Source organism: Filobasidium floriforme (assembly GCF_021052385.1).
Source record: "Filobasidium floriforme strain CBS 6241 chromosome Unknown HD553scaffold_4, whole genome shotgun sequence".
Lineage (NCBI taxonomy): Eukaryota > Fungi > Basidiomycota > Tremellomycetes > Filobasidiales > Filobasidiaceae > Filobasidium > Filobasidium floriforme.
Genome location: NW_025763625.1, coordinates 407328 through 425344, shown reverse-complemented (window position 1 = coordinate 425344; position 18017 = coordinate 407328). Strand labels below are relative to the sequence as shown.

General features: G+C 54.3%; 6 protein-coding genes across 6 annotated transcripts; 2 read left to right on the top strand and 4 right to left on the bottom strand.

The window, feature by feature from the left end:
* Positions 1–49: 49 nt before the first annotated feature.
* Positions 50–4408, top strand: HD553DRAFT_348239 (BRCA2, oligonucleotide/oligosaccharide-binding, domain 1-domain-containing protein). The gene is made up of 10 exons (XM_046183361.1): positions 50–245; positions 318–2354; positions 2417–2498; positions 2570–2821; positions 2881–3157; positions 3220–3507; positions 3568–3612; positions 3669–3741; positions 3802–3983; positions 4048–4408. Exons 1-10 carry the CDS (start codon positions 182–184, stop codon positions 4309–4311), a joined length of 3564 nt encoding a protein of 1187 aa, XP_046038781.1. The 5' UTR covers positions 50–181; the 3' UTR covers positions 4312–4408.
* Positions 4409–4693: 285 nt separating this feature from the next.
* Positions 4694–5711, bottom strand: HD553DRAFT_260254 (Fcf1-domain-containing protein; the record flags this gene model as incomplete). The annotated part of the gene is made up of 5 exons (XM_046177403.1): positions 4694–4948; positions 5029–5190; positions 5252–5391; positions 5463–5552; positions 5624–5711. Coding segments are annotated over 5 exons (735 nt in total), but the record flags the coding sequence as incomplete, so codon positions are not given.
* A 346-nt stretch (positions 5712–6057) lies between these two features.
* Positions 6058–9983, bottom strand: HD553DRAFT_174299 (Serine/threonine-protein kinase ATG1). The gene is made up of 9 exons (XM_046176914.1): positions 9572–9983; positions 9266–9403; positions 8969–9173; positions 8836–8894; positions 7690–8761; positions 6728–7627; positions 6520–6653; positions 6297–6453; positions 6058–6225 (listed from the first exon to the last, which is right to left on the bottom strand). The coding sequence occupies exons 1-9, from the start codon at positions 9785–9787 to the stop codon at positions 6146–6148; spliced, it is 2961 nt and encodes a 986-aa protein (XP_046038779.1). The 5' UTR covers positions 9788–9983; the 3' UTR covers positions 6058–6145.
* Positions 9984–10354: 371 nt separating this feature from the next.
* Positions 10355–13266, bottom strand: HD553DRAFT_281193 (putative pseudouridylate synthase). The gene is made up of 9 exons (XM_046178125.1): positions 12669–13266; positions 12422–12586; positions 12196–12333; positions 11751–12119; positions 11527–11680; positions 11376–11448; positions 11099–11303; positions 10958–11017; positions 10355–10858 (listed from the first exon to the last, which is right to left on the bottom strand). The coding sequence occupies exons 1-9, from the start codon at positions 13121–13123 to the stop codon at positions 10618–10620; spliced, it is 1860 nt and encodes a 619-aa protein (XP_046038778.1). The 5' UTR covers positions 13124–13266; the 3' UTR covers positions 10355–10617.
* Positions 13267–13400: 134 nt separating this feature from the next.
* HD553DRAFT_348235 (WD40-repeat-containing domain protein) lies at positions 13401–14936 on the top strand (the record flags this gene model as incomplete). Its single annotated transcript, XM_046183360.1, has 2 exons — positions 13401–14189; positions 14274–14936. 2 exons carry the CDS (start codon positions 13401–13403, stop codon positions 14853–14855), a joined length of 1371 nt encoding a protein of 456 aa, XP_046038777.1. The 3' UTR covers positions 14856–14936.
* Positions 14937–17929, bottom strand: HD553DRAFT_306233 (uncharacterized protein). The gene is made up of 3 exons (XM_046179251.1): positions 17011–17929; positions 15683–16939; positions 14937–15599 (listed from the first exon to the last, which is right to left on the bottom strand). The coding sequence occupies exons 1-3, from the start codon at positions 17499–17501 to the stop codon at positions 15089–15091; spliced, it is 2259 nt and encodes a 752-aa protein (XP_046038776.1). The 5' UTR covers positions 17502–17929; the 3' UTR covers positions 14937–15088.
* Between the last annotated feature and the right edge of the window lie 88 nt (positions 17930–18017).

Here is an 18017-nt window from a genome sequence, read left to right as displayed (position 1 = left end):
TGCTCATCTACGGATGTGCACAGGGTCGACAACAGTATGATCGTATGATCGTATTTAACGACCATCTCATAACTCCTTCACGAATACGCACAGGTGAACTCATAGTAATACACCATCTCTACCGCACAGCAGTACGAAAGCACGCATTCGCTCGGCTGTAAAGCCTCTCGGAAAGCGAGCCATGGAGGCAGAGCCAAATGTCCGCAAGGACAAGTCAGGGAGCGTCGACTCGATCATAGACGATCGTGAGTATCATGTACTATGTACTTGACTTAGGAGTGTCGCTCTCAATTGATGCTGATGGCTGTACTATGTAGGACCTGCAAAGAAGCCTCGTTTGTCTGTCGATAATACAGATGGATCTTCCACCAAGCCAGCTCCTCCTTCGAGTTCGGCTGTACCGGAGCCCGATATCGAGATCAATGAAGAAGTGGATGATGGTACAAAGGACGTCAATATGGATCTCCAGCCATCATCACAACCATCCGAGCGAGACGGAGGTCTACTCTTCGATTCTCAGGAAGGGATCCTATCTGCTACCTTGCGAACCCCAGTTTCGGAGCAGGACGATGTCAAGCAAGTTACAGATGTCACAGAGGAAGAAGAGATACATCAGAATAACGTCGATATGCCTTACACAATTCAAGCTCCCCCGGAGAAAGAGGTCACGAACAAGGCAGAACAGGCAGCAGAGGATGATGATACGGAATACGACGACCCCTGGTTTGACGCGGCTTGCTTGACGACTACGGATGAAGGGGGAAACATTTTGCCGGATCATCTTCCCGTACCTCCCTCCAGCACTCCAGGCAAGAAGAAAGACCTCGAAAGAAGACGGTCGAGTGAGATCAAGCGGAGTCAGGAGGGAAAGGCTATCAGGGAATCGTACATGCGGAGCCAAGCGGCGATGATGCCTGTAGTCGAAGAGAAGGAACCTGAAAAGAAAGCAGAGAAGCCGTTGACCGGTTCGATGTTTGCCTTTGGGAACGGAAAGGTAGTGCCCCCTGTCTCTGAACCGGCCAAGATCAAGGCAGTCCAGGTCCTGGCGGAGGATCCGTTAGATACATTTGGCATGGGCCCCCGTACAACCCTGGCCGGCGAAGAGGACGATTACTTTTCGACTGGGTTCACCGCGGGTGGCTCTTGCATCTCCGGGCAGACAGTGATTGAGCCGGAAGTCTCGCCTTTCCCAGCCTTCACTGGTTTCCAAACAGGGAAAGGGAAAAAGTTCGCTGAACCTTCAGAAGCCTCCAAGGCGCGCATCGCCAACTTGTTTGGGAAAGACCTAGAAGGGTTGCCTCCGATCGACGATTTCTTCAAGGCTCCCGCCCCCGGTCCGTCAAAGCCGATAAGCACTCCTGCTCGACCGGCGGCGATAGGAAACGGGTTCGTCACCCCGGGTGCGAAGCCCACGATGATGCCTAGCTTCAATGCGGCTGCCATCAGCGACACGCCCACCAAGTCGACGGCTTTCGTGCCGCCGAAGTCGGTATCTGGGATGAGCTCTTTTCAAACCGCATCAGGAGCCAAGGTTCCCGCGTTATCGGCTGAAGCGAAAGCGAAAGCATTAGCATTATTCGCTGATGAAGGTTTTGGGCCGGCAGATTTACCGGCGTCAAATATCAGGACGAGCTCCTTCCAAACTGCGGCGGGCGCGAAGGTGCCCGAGCTATCAGCGGAAGCGAAGGCAAAGGCGTTAGCCCTTTTCGCTGATGAGGGGTTTGGCGAAGCGGACCTGCCCACAGCCGGAAGCGGTATTGGCGGTATCTCTACCCCCGCGCCGGCCATGCGTAACGCTGACGGGCCACACGAGAACCCCAGCTTCGATGTTCCGATGTTATCTAGCTATAGCCAGGCTGACGCGATTACGAAAATCGAAAAAAGGGATGACATGCTGCAAGAGACGCCTGTGTTACCTTCTCCTCGTGCGGTTCCAATGATCGCCCCAGAAACACCTCTTCGTCATGTTTCCCGGCCGGCCGAAGTCAAGCAGCCCGTAGACCTTATTAAGGATGTCACCAATCAGGGTTCGATGCGCACTCCTGCTCCTCAAGCCAAGCCGTTCCGCCCCTTACTCACACCACTGCCGCCGGCAAAGCAAGACCTTGTCAACCGACCGCCGGCCTCGCCATTAGCATCCCCTAGGCTTGGTATCGGATTGGGTATGACGCCCAGATCGCGCTCGACGCTGAACAAACGTCCGACCTTCAAGACCCCCTTCAAGCCGAATTCAAGCTCTTTCAGCACACCGACTCTGAATCGTATGCCCAGCAGTATCAGGACACCCGGCCCATCTTTGACGGCCAGACCGAAGCCTGCCTCAGTTGACATCATACCCGTCTTCGACATGAAATGTAGAATCTATCTTGCTAAGAGTCTGGACATTTGCAGTTAGCTGATTATTCGATCTTTACAGGTCCTAGCCCAAGGGAAACGATGTTGGAAGCTGGCTTACTTCCGCAACAGTACAGCGCTGAGGATATAGCACAAGCCGGATGGTAAGCGTTCTGGAGCGTACACTCGAAAACTCGCCTGATCTCATTTGTTACTTGTGCCACCGATCTTTCAGTCCGGAGGAGATAAGCAAAATCGACGCTAATAACGCCCTGTTCTACCATTTCAACGTGGGCGACGGTCTAAAAGGACCTGAAGATGCCTTCAAGCAGATCCAGGCAGAAGGCTGTTCTCAGATCGCCCTCAAGTGGGTCACTAATCATTGGTCGCTCATCCTCTGGAAGCTGGCAAGCATCGTCAGGGCCAAGCCATCAATTTGGGAAGAGAAATGGAGCTATAGCGAGGTCATCAGGCAGCTAAAATATCGGTAAGTCACCTTGCCGTTGTGCTCTTGCAAGATAGCGCACCGACCTGTTGCTTCTATAGTTACGAACGCGAAGTCAATCTCGCGCAGAGGTCTCCGATCAAACGGATGCAGGAGCAAGACTCGCCCGCATCACTCCCTATGGTGCTTTGCGTGACATCGATCACTCCGATAACAAACGAACACGCACAACACAATCAGGGTCAATTTAACAGCAGCATACTAGAATTGACAGATGGTTGGTATCGTATCAAGGCGAATGTGGATGTCCCATTACAAAGAGCGATCGAAGCTGGAAGGCTTCGTGCCGGCTACAAGATCGCCCTTGCTGGAGCCAGAGTAAGTGACCAATCTTAATCTTGATGTGCATGCAATGATTGAACTGATAGGCATTCGTATAGCTTGACGCCACGAAAGAGGGGACTGACGTGCTCGAAGCACTGGGTCGCTCTAGTCTCCGGATCAGCGGCAATTCTACGTCTCTAGTACACTGGGCGAGACGGCTGGGCTTCAGTCTTCAACCGTTTATCGCCACTATGCCTAGCCTGACGAAAGACGGAGGATCTATAGCTTTGATGGCCGTCACAATCAACAGGGTCTATCCGTTGGCATATATGGCTAAAGAAAAGGGGAAAGGGGCCGCGCCATGGTCAGAGGCAGAAGAGTCTCGATTGCAGGAGGAGTGGACGGCAAGTTAAGAGGAGGTTGAAGAGATTCGTTCTTGTAGCTGATAGATCTGTCTTCCGCAGCAACGATACAACCAGGAGCGAGAACGGCTTAGAGAAGCTTGCGACGTGAGTTACATAAGAGGTCGTTATAAGCCTGATACTGATGTCGATGATGAAAACAGAAACGGATGCATTCGCTCGAGGACGACTTGGACCGTCTCAAGCAGATGTGTGACGGCTTAGAAGTAACTGCCGGTATGTTTGTGTCCTGTCTGTCTGCCTCGACGCTGTTAGCTAATACGAGCTGGTCCATAGAAGCATTGGACGAGGCGGATATCAGTGATCAAATGCTTGAGGATTACCATCAGACCAATCAAAAACCTGCCTTTCTGCGGAATCTCAGCTCTGTTCAGATCCTTGCCCTTGCTCAAAAGGCACAGGAAGAGTTTGGATCCGAATCTTCCAGCGGACAGGCAGAGACAGAGGACTCATTGAGGGTGAATAAGTCTTTTGGTAAAAAGTCCAGTTGCTGCGTCTGCTAACTGAAACGATCCTTCGTAGGCTCTTATGCCCGCCCGAGCGACTCGCAGTTTTCAAGTCATTCGTATGGAGGACGTGTTCTCCAACTCGAAGGGGAAAAAGCGGACCGCTCAACTTCAAGTTTGGGACGCTCATCAGTTAGCAAAAGGAGTCTTGAAGGAAACAGGCCAGTATCTCGTTTCCAACCTTGCGCCTGCTCAACCCGCATCTTGGTGCGGAGCTCAGGACTCAGGCGAAATCTTTCTCTGCACGAACCGCAATACAATCTGGAAACGACTAGAATGATGAACGCAACGACCGGAAACGACCTCACATAGACGACTCATTATAACGAAACGTGCAGGCAGCATAGCACAGCAGTAACAGAAGAATAGAACGAATGTCATTATTTGGTATGAAATGTCTCAAATGTACAGGGAACGAGTTGCGCATAATCTCAATCGTTATTGTCGGAGGCGGCATCAGCAGCCGCCTCCTCCTCGCCCTCCTCGGTTCCCTTCTTCCTTCTCTTTCGCTTCCTCTTTTTCTGAGCTCCGTCGTTCTCGCCTCCAGTCTTGTTGAGAGGCTCGACGGCTTGTTCGGGATGCGTCGACAAGACCTCTTCCTGCTCGGCGGAGACATCAGCCATGGCAGCTCTCTTAGGTAGTTCGTCGGCTTCCTCTTCAAGCTCATTGTCTTCCTCCTCCCTGACTCTCTTCTTGCCTCGATCTTTCTGCGCTTTGGCGGCTTCCTGAGCAGCTAGTTCCTTCTTGCTTAGTCGACCGGTAGGAGGCAGGTCCTTCTTTCTTCGCAGGCTGAGAGGGTTAGGCGCCTTCGGCCCTTGTCTGCGTTTGTGCATTGTTGTCGAGACGGCCTCGATTGATTCGGTTGCTCCGATGATGTTGTCGAGCAAGGGGGCCTGATGCTCCAGCTGCTCCTTCAACTTGGCACCTTCGAGCTGATATCGTTTAGGACCGTGAGCAAAGGCGACGGCAAAGTGTGTGAAGGCGGAAGATTACATACCATGTCTTTCTGCTTCATCGTAGCGTCACTGGGTAGCTCCATGACTAATACACCTCGATCGTTGAAATGGGCGATGGGTACACCAGGAATCATTCGCAGTTGCGATCGGAGTCGAGGATGCTGGACAGCCAGGATGTATCGGTGCTTATTCGTCTCGCCTAGCTCAAAGAATACAGTCAGATAGATAGATAGATTGTAGGGATGGACTAGCAGACTCACCAACGACATCCTTGATACAGAGGTGCTCCTCGATAGGTTCACGGTGATTGCAACGCCTCCGCTCGAACGTCTTTGCCAAATTCGTTACGCCCTGATAGTCCTTTCCCAGCTTGTACAACGCTTCAACGGAGCATTGAGTGATCACTGTCATATTCAGGATATGAATTGTCAGTACTGTTACCTTTTTCCATATCCTTGTCAGGATCAGTGCTTACTAGGCTTGCATTCGCCTTGTACGCAGGTGGATAGCATCTTCGCCAAATCGATCTGCTTGTTGGCTTGCTCGAGCAGAAAGTCCTGGCCGACTGCGTTTGAATCGAATCAAGCTCGCATCAGCGGAACCGCCCAAGCCGGTACCTCTCGCATTCAGACTGACCTAGAACTTGAAATGGCGACCTGAATCCGAAATTCTGCGAATACAGGTTCATGAGACGTTTGTACGCCTTGGCTCGCTTTTGACGCATCGTGCGGAATTCTGTACCTATCGCTATGATCTAAGTTGATTCAGTAGAGAAGCGTCTTGTGCAGGCCGAGATGATCGCAACAAGCAGGTGCGGTCATAAGCATAAGAAGGAGGTCGGTCAAAGCAGAAAGTTGCTCAAGCGGCCGAGCAGCCACCGAACCTTTGGGACCGAGAATCACGTGACGCGTCTGGGCACGATCGTGATCTGCATAGATTGTCCGTGGATGCGTGGGAGAGGGGTATACAACGATGATATGTAAGGTGAGAGCCTTTTAGGTACAGTTTTATATATAGACGCCTTCTATCCAGGAAAGGGTACAGCGCCAAAAGGCGAGGTTGCATAAGTTGGGGATTCTTACAATGATTTGCTTGACGTAATTTCGTTCTCTCTATGCGGTCCAGGACTGTTTTTACATGTTCTGCAAGGCGACCTTACTAATTGGCTGGCATAGCTTGGTGCGCTTGTAGGAGCTTTCTTTTCAAAGCATCTAGACGGGTTCTTATCGAGGTGATCACTGCGTGAATCGATACGAAGACTCAGCCTGTGCCTGCAAGTTCAATGGGACTGACATCTTTAGGGACTGACCATTCTCAACCATATGTCGGTCTGCATCACCAATCTCCAAACCATCGTGCAAGAGTGGATCCACAATGGCGTACAGCAGCCAGAGGGCCGTCTCGTATGCGTTCTCTGCGGAGAAGAGGTCTTCACCGACCAGCTCGGTTACGGCTGCCGCTCGTGACTGTCGAGATGAATCGTCTCAGCACGAAATCTTATCAAGATAGACGAATCGGCCGCGAACGCTCACCAGCTCGATAGCCTTGTCATAGATTAGCTTCTCTGCATACGAAGCTGATTCCGGCATTTCTTCCGGCGAGCGAGACTTGGTCCACTCTGCCTTGTCAAAGCAGTCGTTGAAACGATGGCGGAACCATTGAATGGCTGTAGGGCAGAATCCATTGATATCCTTCAGCGATCGGACAGCTACGAAACCATAGCAAACGCGACGATCTCACTCTCGTTAAACTCGACACTAGTCTTGACTACGTCGTGTGCAGCTGCCTGCCTGTCCCAATGCTGCTTGGCTTGTTCAACCCCATTCTGCAGGAAAGCCAGCGATTTCAGGTAGAGCACCGTGGCTTCGGCACACATCGTCTCCATCCTGGCGATATTGATATCGGTCGACGAGGTCGAGGCAGAAGACGAACGGCGCCGACTCATCGCAGAGTGCTGATTGTTGTTAAAGTACGAGTGAGAGTTGGGCGAGAGGCCTAATCCCGGACCTCCCGACAGCGCTCCCGAAGGCGACATCTTGGGCGGAAACATGCACTGCGCCAGCTTCGAATCTGCAAACTCGTATAGAGCGTGGGCTTTCTGGGCCAGATCTTCGAGTTTGCCCATCAGAAGCTCTTCTGCCGGGTCTTCTTCCTTGTACGTCAAGGACAGCCTAGTCTGGCGCCATGGGCGTCTCGACAGATGGCCGAGCGCGTTGACAGGGCTACCTAAGAGTTTCATTCCGGCGATACCCATCGCTCTAGCCCAAGCTGACGATCCGGGTGGAGGCGACTCGGCAAAGACCGCCTCATGAGCTGTCTGATGGTAGGTCATTCCGCCTCCATAGGTCGTCACGGCATTGCTTGTGGGGCTCGGCACGAGCATCGGTCGCGATCGAGTGGGGATATTAGGTGACGATGATAGCGATTGCAACGATGGCGCACGATGATGGGACCCTGGGGGAAGAGCAAAAGGCGGCGTCGTCGAGAGCGCAAACGGTGGCGAGTAAGATGTCGGCGAAGATCCTAGACCACCTTGAGACGCGAAACTCGTCAATGCCGAAACGGGCCGACCGAGGACGCCGCCTCGAGAGCTTCTCCGGCGAACCAGTCCATCAGGCCGCTTGGCCGCGGCATCGAGTTCTACAACGATCGATGCAGATTAGTTACGAAATACACGTTACTGTATAATGATGAAAACTCACCATCCGCCAAGGCATTGACCTCAACCGTCTTCTTCTCGACGACCACATATTCAGACTCTTGCATATTCCCGTGGGCGCTGGCCGGTCTTGCCGCATCGCTGGGCCGATCGATAGAAGCCCTACTTGGCGGTCGATCGGAAGCGGGAGCGATCGCAACTTCCTGACTGACCGGAGAAACCGAGTCTGGGGTGGTCCGTTCGGGTGGTCTGTATGAGTTGCCCCGGCCGAGCGTGCTATACCTCCGAGCTGACGAACTGGACGGCCGTCTGACCATAGCCGCGCCTTGATCCGACTGAGGGGCACCGATGGTAACGGGCTGAGCGCGAGCTGGTTGCGGTGCAGCAGGAGGAGAGATGTCGGTCGGTCGAACCAGATCCCCTCCAGACGATTGTCTTGCTCGCGAGGTGGGTTGTTCCGGTATCTGGATCGGTGGAGACACATCCGAAGCGACATAATACCGGGGTTCTGACGGTCGACGACGATCTCGTGAAGGGGCGAGATCGGCAGACCTCCGCCTTGATCTAGAATCTTGCCGTGTGAGAGGAGCCGTCGCTTCAGCCTCTTCCCGACTGGTTGCCGAGGTCGCGGCTGCGGTCGTCAAGTACCCTTCCCACACCCGACTGGCGAACAAATCTCCGAAAGGCATCCTATTTTCCGGATTCTTCTTGAGCAATCTCCTGATCAAGTCCTTGATGTCCCCATCCACAGGCGGCCCGATCGCCTCTCCCTGTTTCAATTCGTTCGGTAGCCTCTCGTCGGGAAACTTGATCCGGTCCTCTCCCTTCTCGATCCGTCTCAAAAGCTCGACGTGGTTTTGCGCCCGGAAAGGTGGCTTCCCTACAGCCATTTCAAACAGAACCGCCCCGATGGACCAGAGGTCGACCTTGGCATCGTACTTTTCGTACCTGAGGATCTCGGGAGCCATGTACAAGGGCGATCCACAGAGGGTCTCGGCCATGGTCGCTGCTGGAAGGATCCTCGCGAACCCAAAGTCAGCGACCTTGAGCACGGGAATGCCATAGGGATGACCTTGAGCGTATTCCTCGTCGGTCGGGGGGTGGAGCAAGAGATTCTGCAAAGTGCGGGAAAAGCTGGCGTGTTCAGCCCACTTGAGATTAGCCTAGAGATTCCAATCATCTCGCTCACCTGCGGCTTGATATCCCGATGAATGAGATTCCTAGCTCTCAAGAAATTGATCGCTTCGGCTACGACCAGAAGAACAATCTGATCAGCTTTCCATGATCTCGAATTATCGCCACAACAGTCAATGAAGACCCACTTAATTGACCCAAGAAACACCTCGTCACCGCCGCATCCAGTCCTCCTTCATCTGGATGAGGCCAGTACCCCATCTCCCCCTTGGTCCCATCAGGCAATAAGCGCGGGAAATCGAGCGTCGGCAATCGACCTCGTTTCTTGATATAGATCGAGAGGTCTCCTCCGGAACTAAACGCCATGATCAAGTAGATGTGATGATCGTTCTTCTATCCTCGGTCCCGGCCGGATACAGTCGCAGATTCCGTTACGCAATCAGCTGGCTATACCTCCTTTGCAGTTCCGGCACCGCGAGACTCACGATACAATCCTCCAATTCGACGACGTGCCGATGACTGATCGCCTTCAAGATTGAAATCTCGCCTTCGAGGTTCTCGAGCAACTTTGCGGTCAGCTTTGAGCGAGAGACGGCCTTGATCGCGATGGGTTGTTTCGAGCGCTATAGTTGCGGGGCGACAAGTAGGTGGAGGTATGATCGATGATTAGGTGGGGAAGTGCATTATGCGAGAGATCGAACAGGGAAGACAGAAGGAAGCCGAGGAAAAGCATCAGCCTACTGATATCTCGCCATGAACCCGCTAATCTCGCTTTGCTGCTAGTAACTCACGCTTCGATACCCTTTATAAACCGTCGCAAAGCTTCCCCTCCCAATCTCCTTTCCAATCACATAATTCCCAATCCTCTCCCTCCCCCCTCCCCCGTCTCGACTCCCGTCTGCATCTTCAACGTCCCCCGTAGCGATGTCAGTTGCGGCGGTGGAGGTGACATGTTCTCTCCGCCGAGGATCTCTGTCTCTTGTGGGTTTGGGTCGATCGGATTGCATGCTGATTGTACACCCGAGTTCGGTCCCGGATCAAGATCGAGGGTTGAGATCTGAAGACCTTGGAGGATAGACGAGATCAACTCTAGATAAGACTCTGTCGAGCCTCAAGCCGTGTGAGATGCTGGGACTAAAGGTCCACAGAGGTCCGTATACGGGAAGAGGCAAGAATCGTCGATTGATCGTGTGATAGCTAGCTACCAGACCCAAAACTCGACGGTCAGGATCGGATCCCCAAGCAACGAGCACAAGGATAAAGCCACAAATACGGACTGTTATCGAGTGGAAGAGTGTCTATCGCACGATTATCGGGCCCTTCCTGGTGGAGGAACAATACCTATGCCTTTGTGGGCCCGGTTGAAGTAGGGTAACGTTCGAGCCGTCGATCGAAAGGTGACGAGGACGATGACATGGGCGGTGCGGCAAGGTGTGTGTAGGTCGTGCCGAATGAACGGTAGACCAGACTGAGTGGTGGTGAAGATTGATGCTAGAGTGGATGTGTGAGTAGTTGTTGAACAGAGGTGTGGAATGCAAAGGATCGATGGCGACATTCAGAGGAACCCAATCCATCCATCATCCATCACGACGACGATCATCTCCGCATCTCGCTCATCGCCTCGCTCGCTCTCACCCTCTCTCACTCTCTCACTTTGCTTCCGTGTGCGATGGCGGCGGCTGCTGCTGCTGCTGTCCCCTAGCTGAATTTGCTTCCGATCGCGTTATCTCGCAATCGGTCAACAATCGCCGTACCGACCACCGTAACCCCGTGCGACCCGGAGGAATCGAGCGCAGTATGGACACGAGTGGTACAAACATGCACATTTTACAACCCACTACCGCTCATCGTCCTTGCCCTTGATCTCGACCTCTTCATCCTCACTCTCCAAGGCATCTACGCCGGTAGCGGTCTCCTTCCCACTCGTGGCCTCGGCGTCGATGGCGTCCCGACCGCCCTCGCCCTCGGGCAACGCCGCCTCGGCCGCCTTCTTCGCGTTCAACGCAGCTTGCTTTTTGCTGATCTTCTCCTTGACCTTGATCGTCTTCTTGGCCGTCTCTGGTATCTCGCCCGTACACCTAGATGCGTCAAACATGGTATTGACGGTGTCGAATGTCAGCCGATGAAAATGAAATTAGAAGGAGTCTCGATCTGTTGTTACATGCGACTGGACTTACCCTAACCAACCCAACGTGTGATCGAAAGTGTGGTCCACATTGTTCGCCCAGCTTACATATCTACCGTTCCATCAAACACGAACGACACCATAAGCATTAGTTGACTACTAATCAGCCCGACATGCCGGCCTTGACACTCACACTGCCATCTTCTCCTCATCCGCCCTCAACCTCTCGTAGATCCACTTCAACTTGAACGCCTTCATCTCCTTTTCGAAAGGCGCAAACGTAATTCCACCGTGCTCGGCAGGGCTGCTCTCGACTCGCTCGTTGTAAGATCCGAACCGGGGTTGTTCGAGCAACAGACCGAGTGCCGGCGCCTTGGGGATGTGAATCCCTTCCGGACCTGCGGAATTGGGAGACACAAGGGATCAGTGATCAAACGCTTTCGCACAGATAAGTACCAGTGGAGACTGACCGAACGTCTTTGAAACGACAGAAGCCGGAGTCTTTGTCCGTGTCGCAAGAACAGCCATACTTATCATCTTTCGCTGCGGAACATCCAGTCATTTCACAGCCATTAGTAACACAATCACGCGCCACGAGTGACGTTTCGCAGCGGAACGTACGATTTGGTGCAACATGAAACTCTGCCCGTGAATCTTGACGCTGATCCATTCGATGTTGCCGTAAACTTCCGGCTCGGCAACGTCGATCGAGAGCATATATCGCTTCACAGTCGGGGAATCATGAGGGAGGAACAAGGTGTAGTTGTGGAAGTTGCTGTATAACAGGATCGGCAGGCAGGGTCAGCGGGCGCATACGAGCGGAACGAAGCGAATGTGGGACTCACTGGGTACCCAAATACTCTTTGACGATCTCTCGGAACCGTCCGAGTTCTTCCTGACCGCACCTCCAATCCCGTTTCATACTCGTCACTTTCCGTCGTCTTAGGATCTCCGGATCCACCTCGGGTACCGCTTCTCCAGCGGTCTTTTCGTCCCCAGACTCGGTGACAGGCACAGAGGCGGGAACAGGTGCGGTCTTGGCCAATGCATCGGTAGCTTCTTGTACGCACCTCCAGAACTCGGGGACAGGTTCGGGTTCCAGCCCGGCCGTCTTGCGAACCTCTTGAAGGTGCTTGTCGAGAGTCGAGTCGGGGATAGGAGGAAGGAGGATGTAACTTGGGAACAGATACTCGTACACCCGGGTATCGCACGAGCTGCGGCGAGCGTACATGGGTGGGCCTTATCAGCTCAAACGTTACTCCAAGCTCGAAATGATGATGTCTGACTTACGTCCTCGCATTGAAGCCGCTGGTAGCTCGTTGGAATCCCCAAACTCGGATGTCAGGGGGCAAGAGCTCGTTGATCTTGGTGACGAACGATTCTTGCGTCTCACATCCAGGCGGTTCGGTGATCATCTTCAGCGAGATCCTGGCCGGACATGGATTCAGAAACAGACGACGTAGTTTCAGCCATCGAGCGCGGTAGTTGAGCAGAGAGCGGAAAGGCCTCGACTCACACGTTCCCTGCAGCGCTGACCCCCGCATCCGTCCTCGCCGCTCTCGAGAGATCGACCTTTTTCGGGTCGGTCGAGTTGTCCTTGGAGATCGCACCCATCTCTCCGAGCGCCTTGAAGACGAGCATCTCGATCGTGTTGGCAGAGGTTGGATCTTCTGTCAATTGACTTCGAAGCGGATGGAAACCGGACAGCGCTTAGCTCATTGAGATAGGTAGACCAATGAAGGCGAGGTAGGTTAAGGACCTACTATTGCATCCCGTTGTAACCAGCCCCGCTGAACCCGAGCAGCAGAGCCACCTTCTTCTTGGGCAACCTCGCTTCCTTTTCCTCCCCCTCTGGCAACTCCCTCGGAGGTCTCCTCTCCCAAACCCCCCTATCGTGTGTCCCCTTGTATTTATTCGGTTTGCCTTGGCCTTTGGCTTTGCCCTTTTGGTTCTTGTTCCCGTTTTTCTGCGTACTCCTGGACGGGCCAGCTTCGGGCTGGGCGTTCATCGCTTCTTCGAGATCATCAGTAGCCTGGGTAGCGGTGATGACCACTTCGACCGGGGCGGATGTCGACGAGGGCTGCGGTAATTCGGCTGCGGGAGCGGAGACCTGCTCGTCGAGCTGCTGCTTTTTAGCGGGCCGATTGTCATCGGTCGAGAGTTCGGCTTGGTCGACCGTTCGTTTGTTAGACGTCTCGGTTGGCGCCGGTCCAGACATGGTGCAGGCTTCCGGTCCCTTGAATTTCCGGCTACGAGAGATTGGGGGGAGGGGGGATGTATCGAAGCAGATGGCAGAGACTGGGCTAGTGGAAGTGATAGATCAGATACGGCTGCACTTGTGTAGTATGCACCTATGGCCCATGGCCCATGTTCAGTAACTTATGATTGTAGACTACTTTCCTGACAACAACTTTCTTGAACGAAACTTTGGCGCGACCACGGGACCGAACAAGAACTCTGGCACAAACTAGTAAGTTACTGATCCCAGCTCTGATATGGCCAAGGCCTGGCGATGGGCTATCGCATCCTACTTTCATTCCTTGTCCGATGACGAGCGACCGATAGAGACGAGCATCTTACATTGGCCGACCTACGATCAATTCCTCCCGTTCCCCAACGATCGTCGGCCTCTCCAAGATCAGCTTCACCACGCTTTCAGTTCCGACGTGACCAAGCTCGCTGTAGCCGTTGGCAGCGAGGTGGACGTGTACGACCTCGAAACTAAGAAGCGGACGACCCTCTGCGGGCATACCGTGCAGATCGAATGCTTGGCGTTCAGACCGGGGAGGTCAGACACGTTTGTCTCGTCGGCGATAGCCTGGATGGACGAGACCGACTCCGAGCGAGCTGAGGTGTTCGTATGGGATCTCACTGAAGCTTTCCATGGGGAAACGTTACAAACCGGGCAAACCAGGGCAGAGGGCCTGACTCGAGATCTCGTCGAACGCATTCGCACCGGGTTGGGCGAGGGCGAACCGCCCATCTCGCTGAAGATGGAGGATCAGGAAGACCTGACCACGACGCTCAACCGGCTCTTGGGTCGCATCTTGGTCAGTTCAGCTGCCCAGCGGATCCATGGAAGGCTTTGTTCGTCCAACCAGTCCTCCATGTTCAATCATGCTGGTAACGTGCTCGTCATTGAGCCCGGAAAGACCCCGGAGCCCAACGCGGACGATCAGTGGGATATCAACTTGTACAATCTCGATACGCCCGAGACGGTCACCCTGACGGGCCACCGGGATGTCGTCACTTGGATAGGGTTCTCTGCCAACGACAAGCTGGTCGTTAGCGCCTCGTTCGACGGGACTTACCGAGCCTGAGAGACTGGGAGCGGCACATGTTTGCACGTCTGGACTACAGAATGCCAGAACGTCACGGGCGTCATCAGCCCGGACAGCGAGCAGTTTTCCGGGATCGACGGCGATAGCGTGGTCAGCGCTTGGAGTCTCAAGACGGGGCACATGATCTGGTCGTACAAGGCTGAGCACAGTCCAGCATGTACCCTCGATTGGTCTGGTGATGGACGATACGTCCTGGCGGGGTGTTTGTCCCTCGGCCGGATCCTGTTATTCGATACGAACCCGCCTATCGTCGATACTGTTTTTGAGCCCGTCCAGAAGCGAGTGCTGAGCCTGGAAAAGACCGATCTTGATCCTCAGGTCAAAGGTCTGGCAGCTGGGATGTTGAAGGTCAGGTCGCTCAGGTTCATACCTCGACCCGAAGGCGAGATCATGTTTGGATCGGCGACCGACTTGGACGGTGCAGTCGAGGTCGTCTCTCTGGACCGCGGCAAGAGATGGAGAATCCTCCCTATCAGCGACGGTCCCTCCACCGATGCGCCTCATAGCAACGAAAGATCTGTGGACACGCCGGTGTGGTCCGTGTTACCTGCGTCGGCGCAGATAGCTGTCGTTGGATATGGAGGCGCTTGGTTCTGGAACTTGAGGTGATGCGGGCTTTGCTGCAGGCGTTAGACCGTGTATCTTCCCAATCCAAGTTCTGCTTGCAGGCGCTACGCCATGTGTTCAAGATGGTATGATATTCGTATGGATTGTTTGACAAGTTAGACACGACCATACAAGACGAAAACACGTTCGTAGAAAGTCGAAAGCTACGCTACACTATTTCTGATCGTAAAGTAACAGCAAGAATATCGAAGCCAAGGCCCTTTTTTGTCTTCTTTTTACAACCTATGCAGACCCGTCTTCCTCACCGTCGACCGAGGCGTCGTGTTCGACCCTCGATGTTCCTCGACGATTCCCACCGGATGCATGCTCGACCTGATTCTCTTCCTCGCCGGGGTTCGAGGACCCGGCGAAACACCCACTTGCTCGCTCACGCTCCGCGGTCTCGTCGATTGTTCCTCCTCATCACGTTCCTGGTCACTTCTCGATCGTTTCCCGAGTATCGATTGAGTGTCTCTTTTGCTCGTCGAGCTTGCACCATGTGCGACAAACCCATCTGGCGTGATCGACATGGCTCCCAAAGGCGGACTGGGCGTCTCGTCTGAGGACGAACCGGCCGACGATCCCCTCTTTGCCCTCTCGGCCTGGGCCATGAATTTGTCGAGCAGAAACTTGGGTCGAGGAATGGGCGCCGGGGAGAATTCCGGATGTGAAGGTGGTAAGCGAGCCATGAACGGGGTCTCGTCGAGACCATACAACGGGTTGGGAGCAGACGTCTTGTGACCACGGCTGCAAGAACGAAAGGAAAGACCCGTGTCAGAGCCACGATAGTCCGCGATGAAACGACAAGCCCTCGCGCGCGCGTAACTCACAATGTGAACTCCATGACCGGTCTCTCTGGCCGCCTCACGAATTGTCTCTGCCTCTCCAACATCCTCTCGAGGTCGCCTGGTTTTTCCGCAAACGGGTCGTCCTCTCCACCGCTGACCGGTCGTGTCCACGTCTTCTTCCCCCTCGGTCCTCCCGCCATCAACGTCGAGATGGGCGAACTCGGTCCAGCCTCGGGTTGACGACTCGTCACCGGCGTCAGGTCGTCGAACGGGTTTCCTAACCCTGCAGGCGGTTTCAATGCAAACTCCGGGACGTCCAGAACGGCCGAGCCCGATCGAGATAGGGACGGCTTGGTGCTCTTGAAGTTGATCATCCCCGCCGGGCTGGGTAGCCGTCGACCCATATTTTGGCGATCCTCGTGATCGCTATCCTCCTCGTCACTCGATTGTAGCCGAGACTCGCCAAAGGACAACAAACGACCTTTCATCCCCGTCGGTCGTTTGATCACTGGCACAGTAGCCTCATCATCATCATCAAACGGGTTCCTCCCCGCATCCCCTCCGAACAAAGATATCCCCGTCTTTCTCGCTGAGAAAGGGTTCACGCCCATCTTGGGCTGTCGCTCCCGCTGCTGCTGATGCTGCTGCTGTTGATGCACCTCTTCCTCTCGCTTCTTCTCGGCAGCCACAGCCTCGAGCTGTTGCAAGAAACTGTTTCCCTTTCTCATTCCCGGGATCGGCGCCGCACTGAGCAGGACGCTCGATCGCAAGCTCCCGGCCTTTCCTTCAGGGGTCCCTTCTCTGTCCGTATCTGCCAACCCATCGTCCTCCTCGTCCAAAGTGTGGCTAGCGCTCTCATTCTGGTTGGCATCGCTACCACCGACGACCCAGACCGACCCGTCGAACACTTTCCTCCTCTTCCTCCCAGCCAACCCCGATCCCGTCTGATGTCCCGGTAGTTCGACTTGCCAACTCCCATCCGGTCCGATCTGCCTGGCAAACATCCTGCTCGTTCTCCCTGAGAAGAATGCGCCCGACCCGTTCTCCCCGCTCGGTGCTTGAATAGAACCGAGTCGAACTTCTTGTTCATCCTCCTCGACCTCCTCTTCCAATACCCGTTCGGGGATGTCCAACTTCGTCCCCGAAATGTTCCTGTAATCTACCATCCTTTTCGTCCGTACGGTAGAAGCCGGCGTCGGGGGTAGAGCCCCCATCGGAGGGTGATGATGGTGTTGGTGATGCATGAGGTGGGAAGAGAGGTCTAGCCGGTTATCCTTCGTATGCGGCGGGGTCGGGAGGCTGTTTGCGTGAGAGAAAGCGAATTCAGTCGGATCGCAAGATGACGCATTCTCGTGGACTTGGGTGCTCACCCTGTGATACAATCCACAGCCCTGCCTCTTCCCCTCCCAACCCTTCGTCTCCCGACCGTCCGGGGCACATCTCCACTTTGTCCATCTTCGACGTTCCCCAAGACCCATCCCGAATCGTTCTGTCGTCCATCATCAAGCTGGTTCCATGATCCCGATTGTTGTTGAGATCCAGCCTGCGAGGAGGATGGGTAAGGCTGGGACTGTAAGTGCAGGTCCCGGGAGACGATCCTTCCCCGACGTCCCCTTGCGGCGGTCCCTTTATGGACTGTCGCAGGTGGAGAAAACGGGTAGATCTGGTGGTTTGTCGGCGGAAAGGTTGAAGACCCGGATTGCGAGGTGAATGATTCGGGATGAGGGTGAGGAAAGACGTGTGGGAGAAAGGTAGGGAGAGGGGGGTGTTGTACAAAGTTGAGGTGCGCTCCGGTCAGGCTGGCATGGTTGTTGCGGTTGTCGTTGTTGTCGGTAGATTCCAGGTCGAAGGGGTTGTACATATCGTAGCAAGAAGATCTCCGTCGGAATTGAGGCGAGACCTGACGGATTCCTTCCAGAGGAATGCGATCGATATCACAAGAACGCCGACAGGAGGGGAATGTCCTTTGGCTCGAGCTTTTTCGCCGATATCCTGGATTCTGGCTGCTCCCCAACTACCGGCTATCTCTCTCAATCTATCTCTCCCTCTCTCTCTGTGGCTCTCCTTATCGCCTCAGCCAGTTGGTGTACAGGGGCGTAAGATCGATCGAGTTGCAAGAAAAAGGTAGGTGGAGCAAGAAGTTCCTCTCGAGATCGAGAAAGCGGACAACGCCCGAGGTGGTTTGTGCCGGCTTTTTTCGAGACGGTTGGTTTCTATGACACTCTCTCTTTGACCGTCTATGTCTCCAACGGCGAGGTAGGAGTCGAGGGGGGGTGTGGAGAATGTATAGGATCTGCATGACCTGGATGAACTTGTGAATAGATTCTTCGATCAACCGACCCGACCTCTTTGCGGAACAAAGGACGAGACGCGCGCG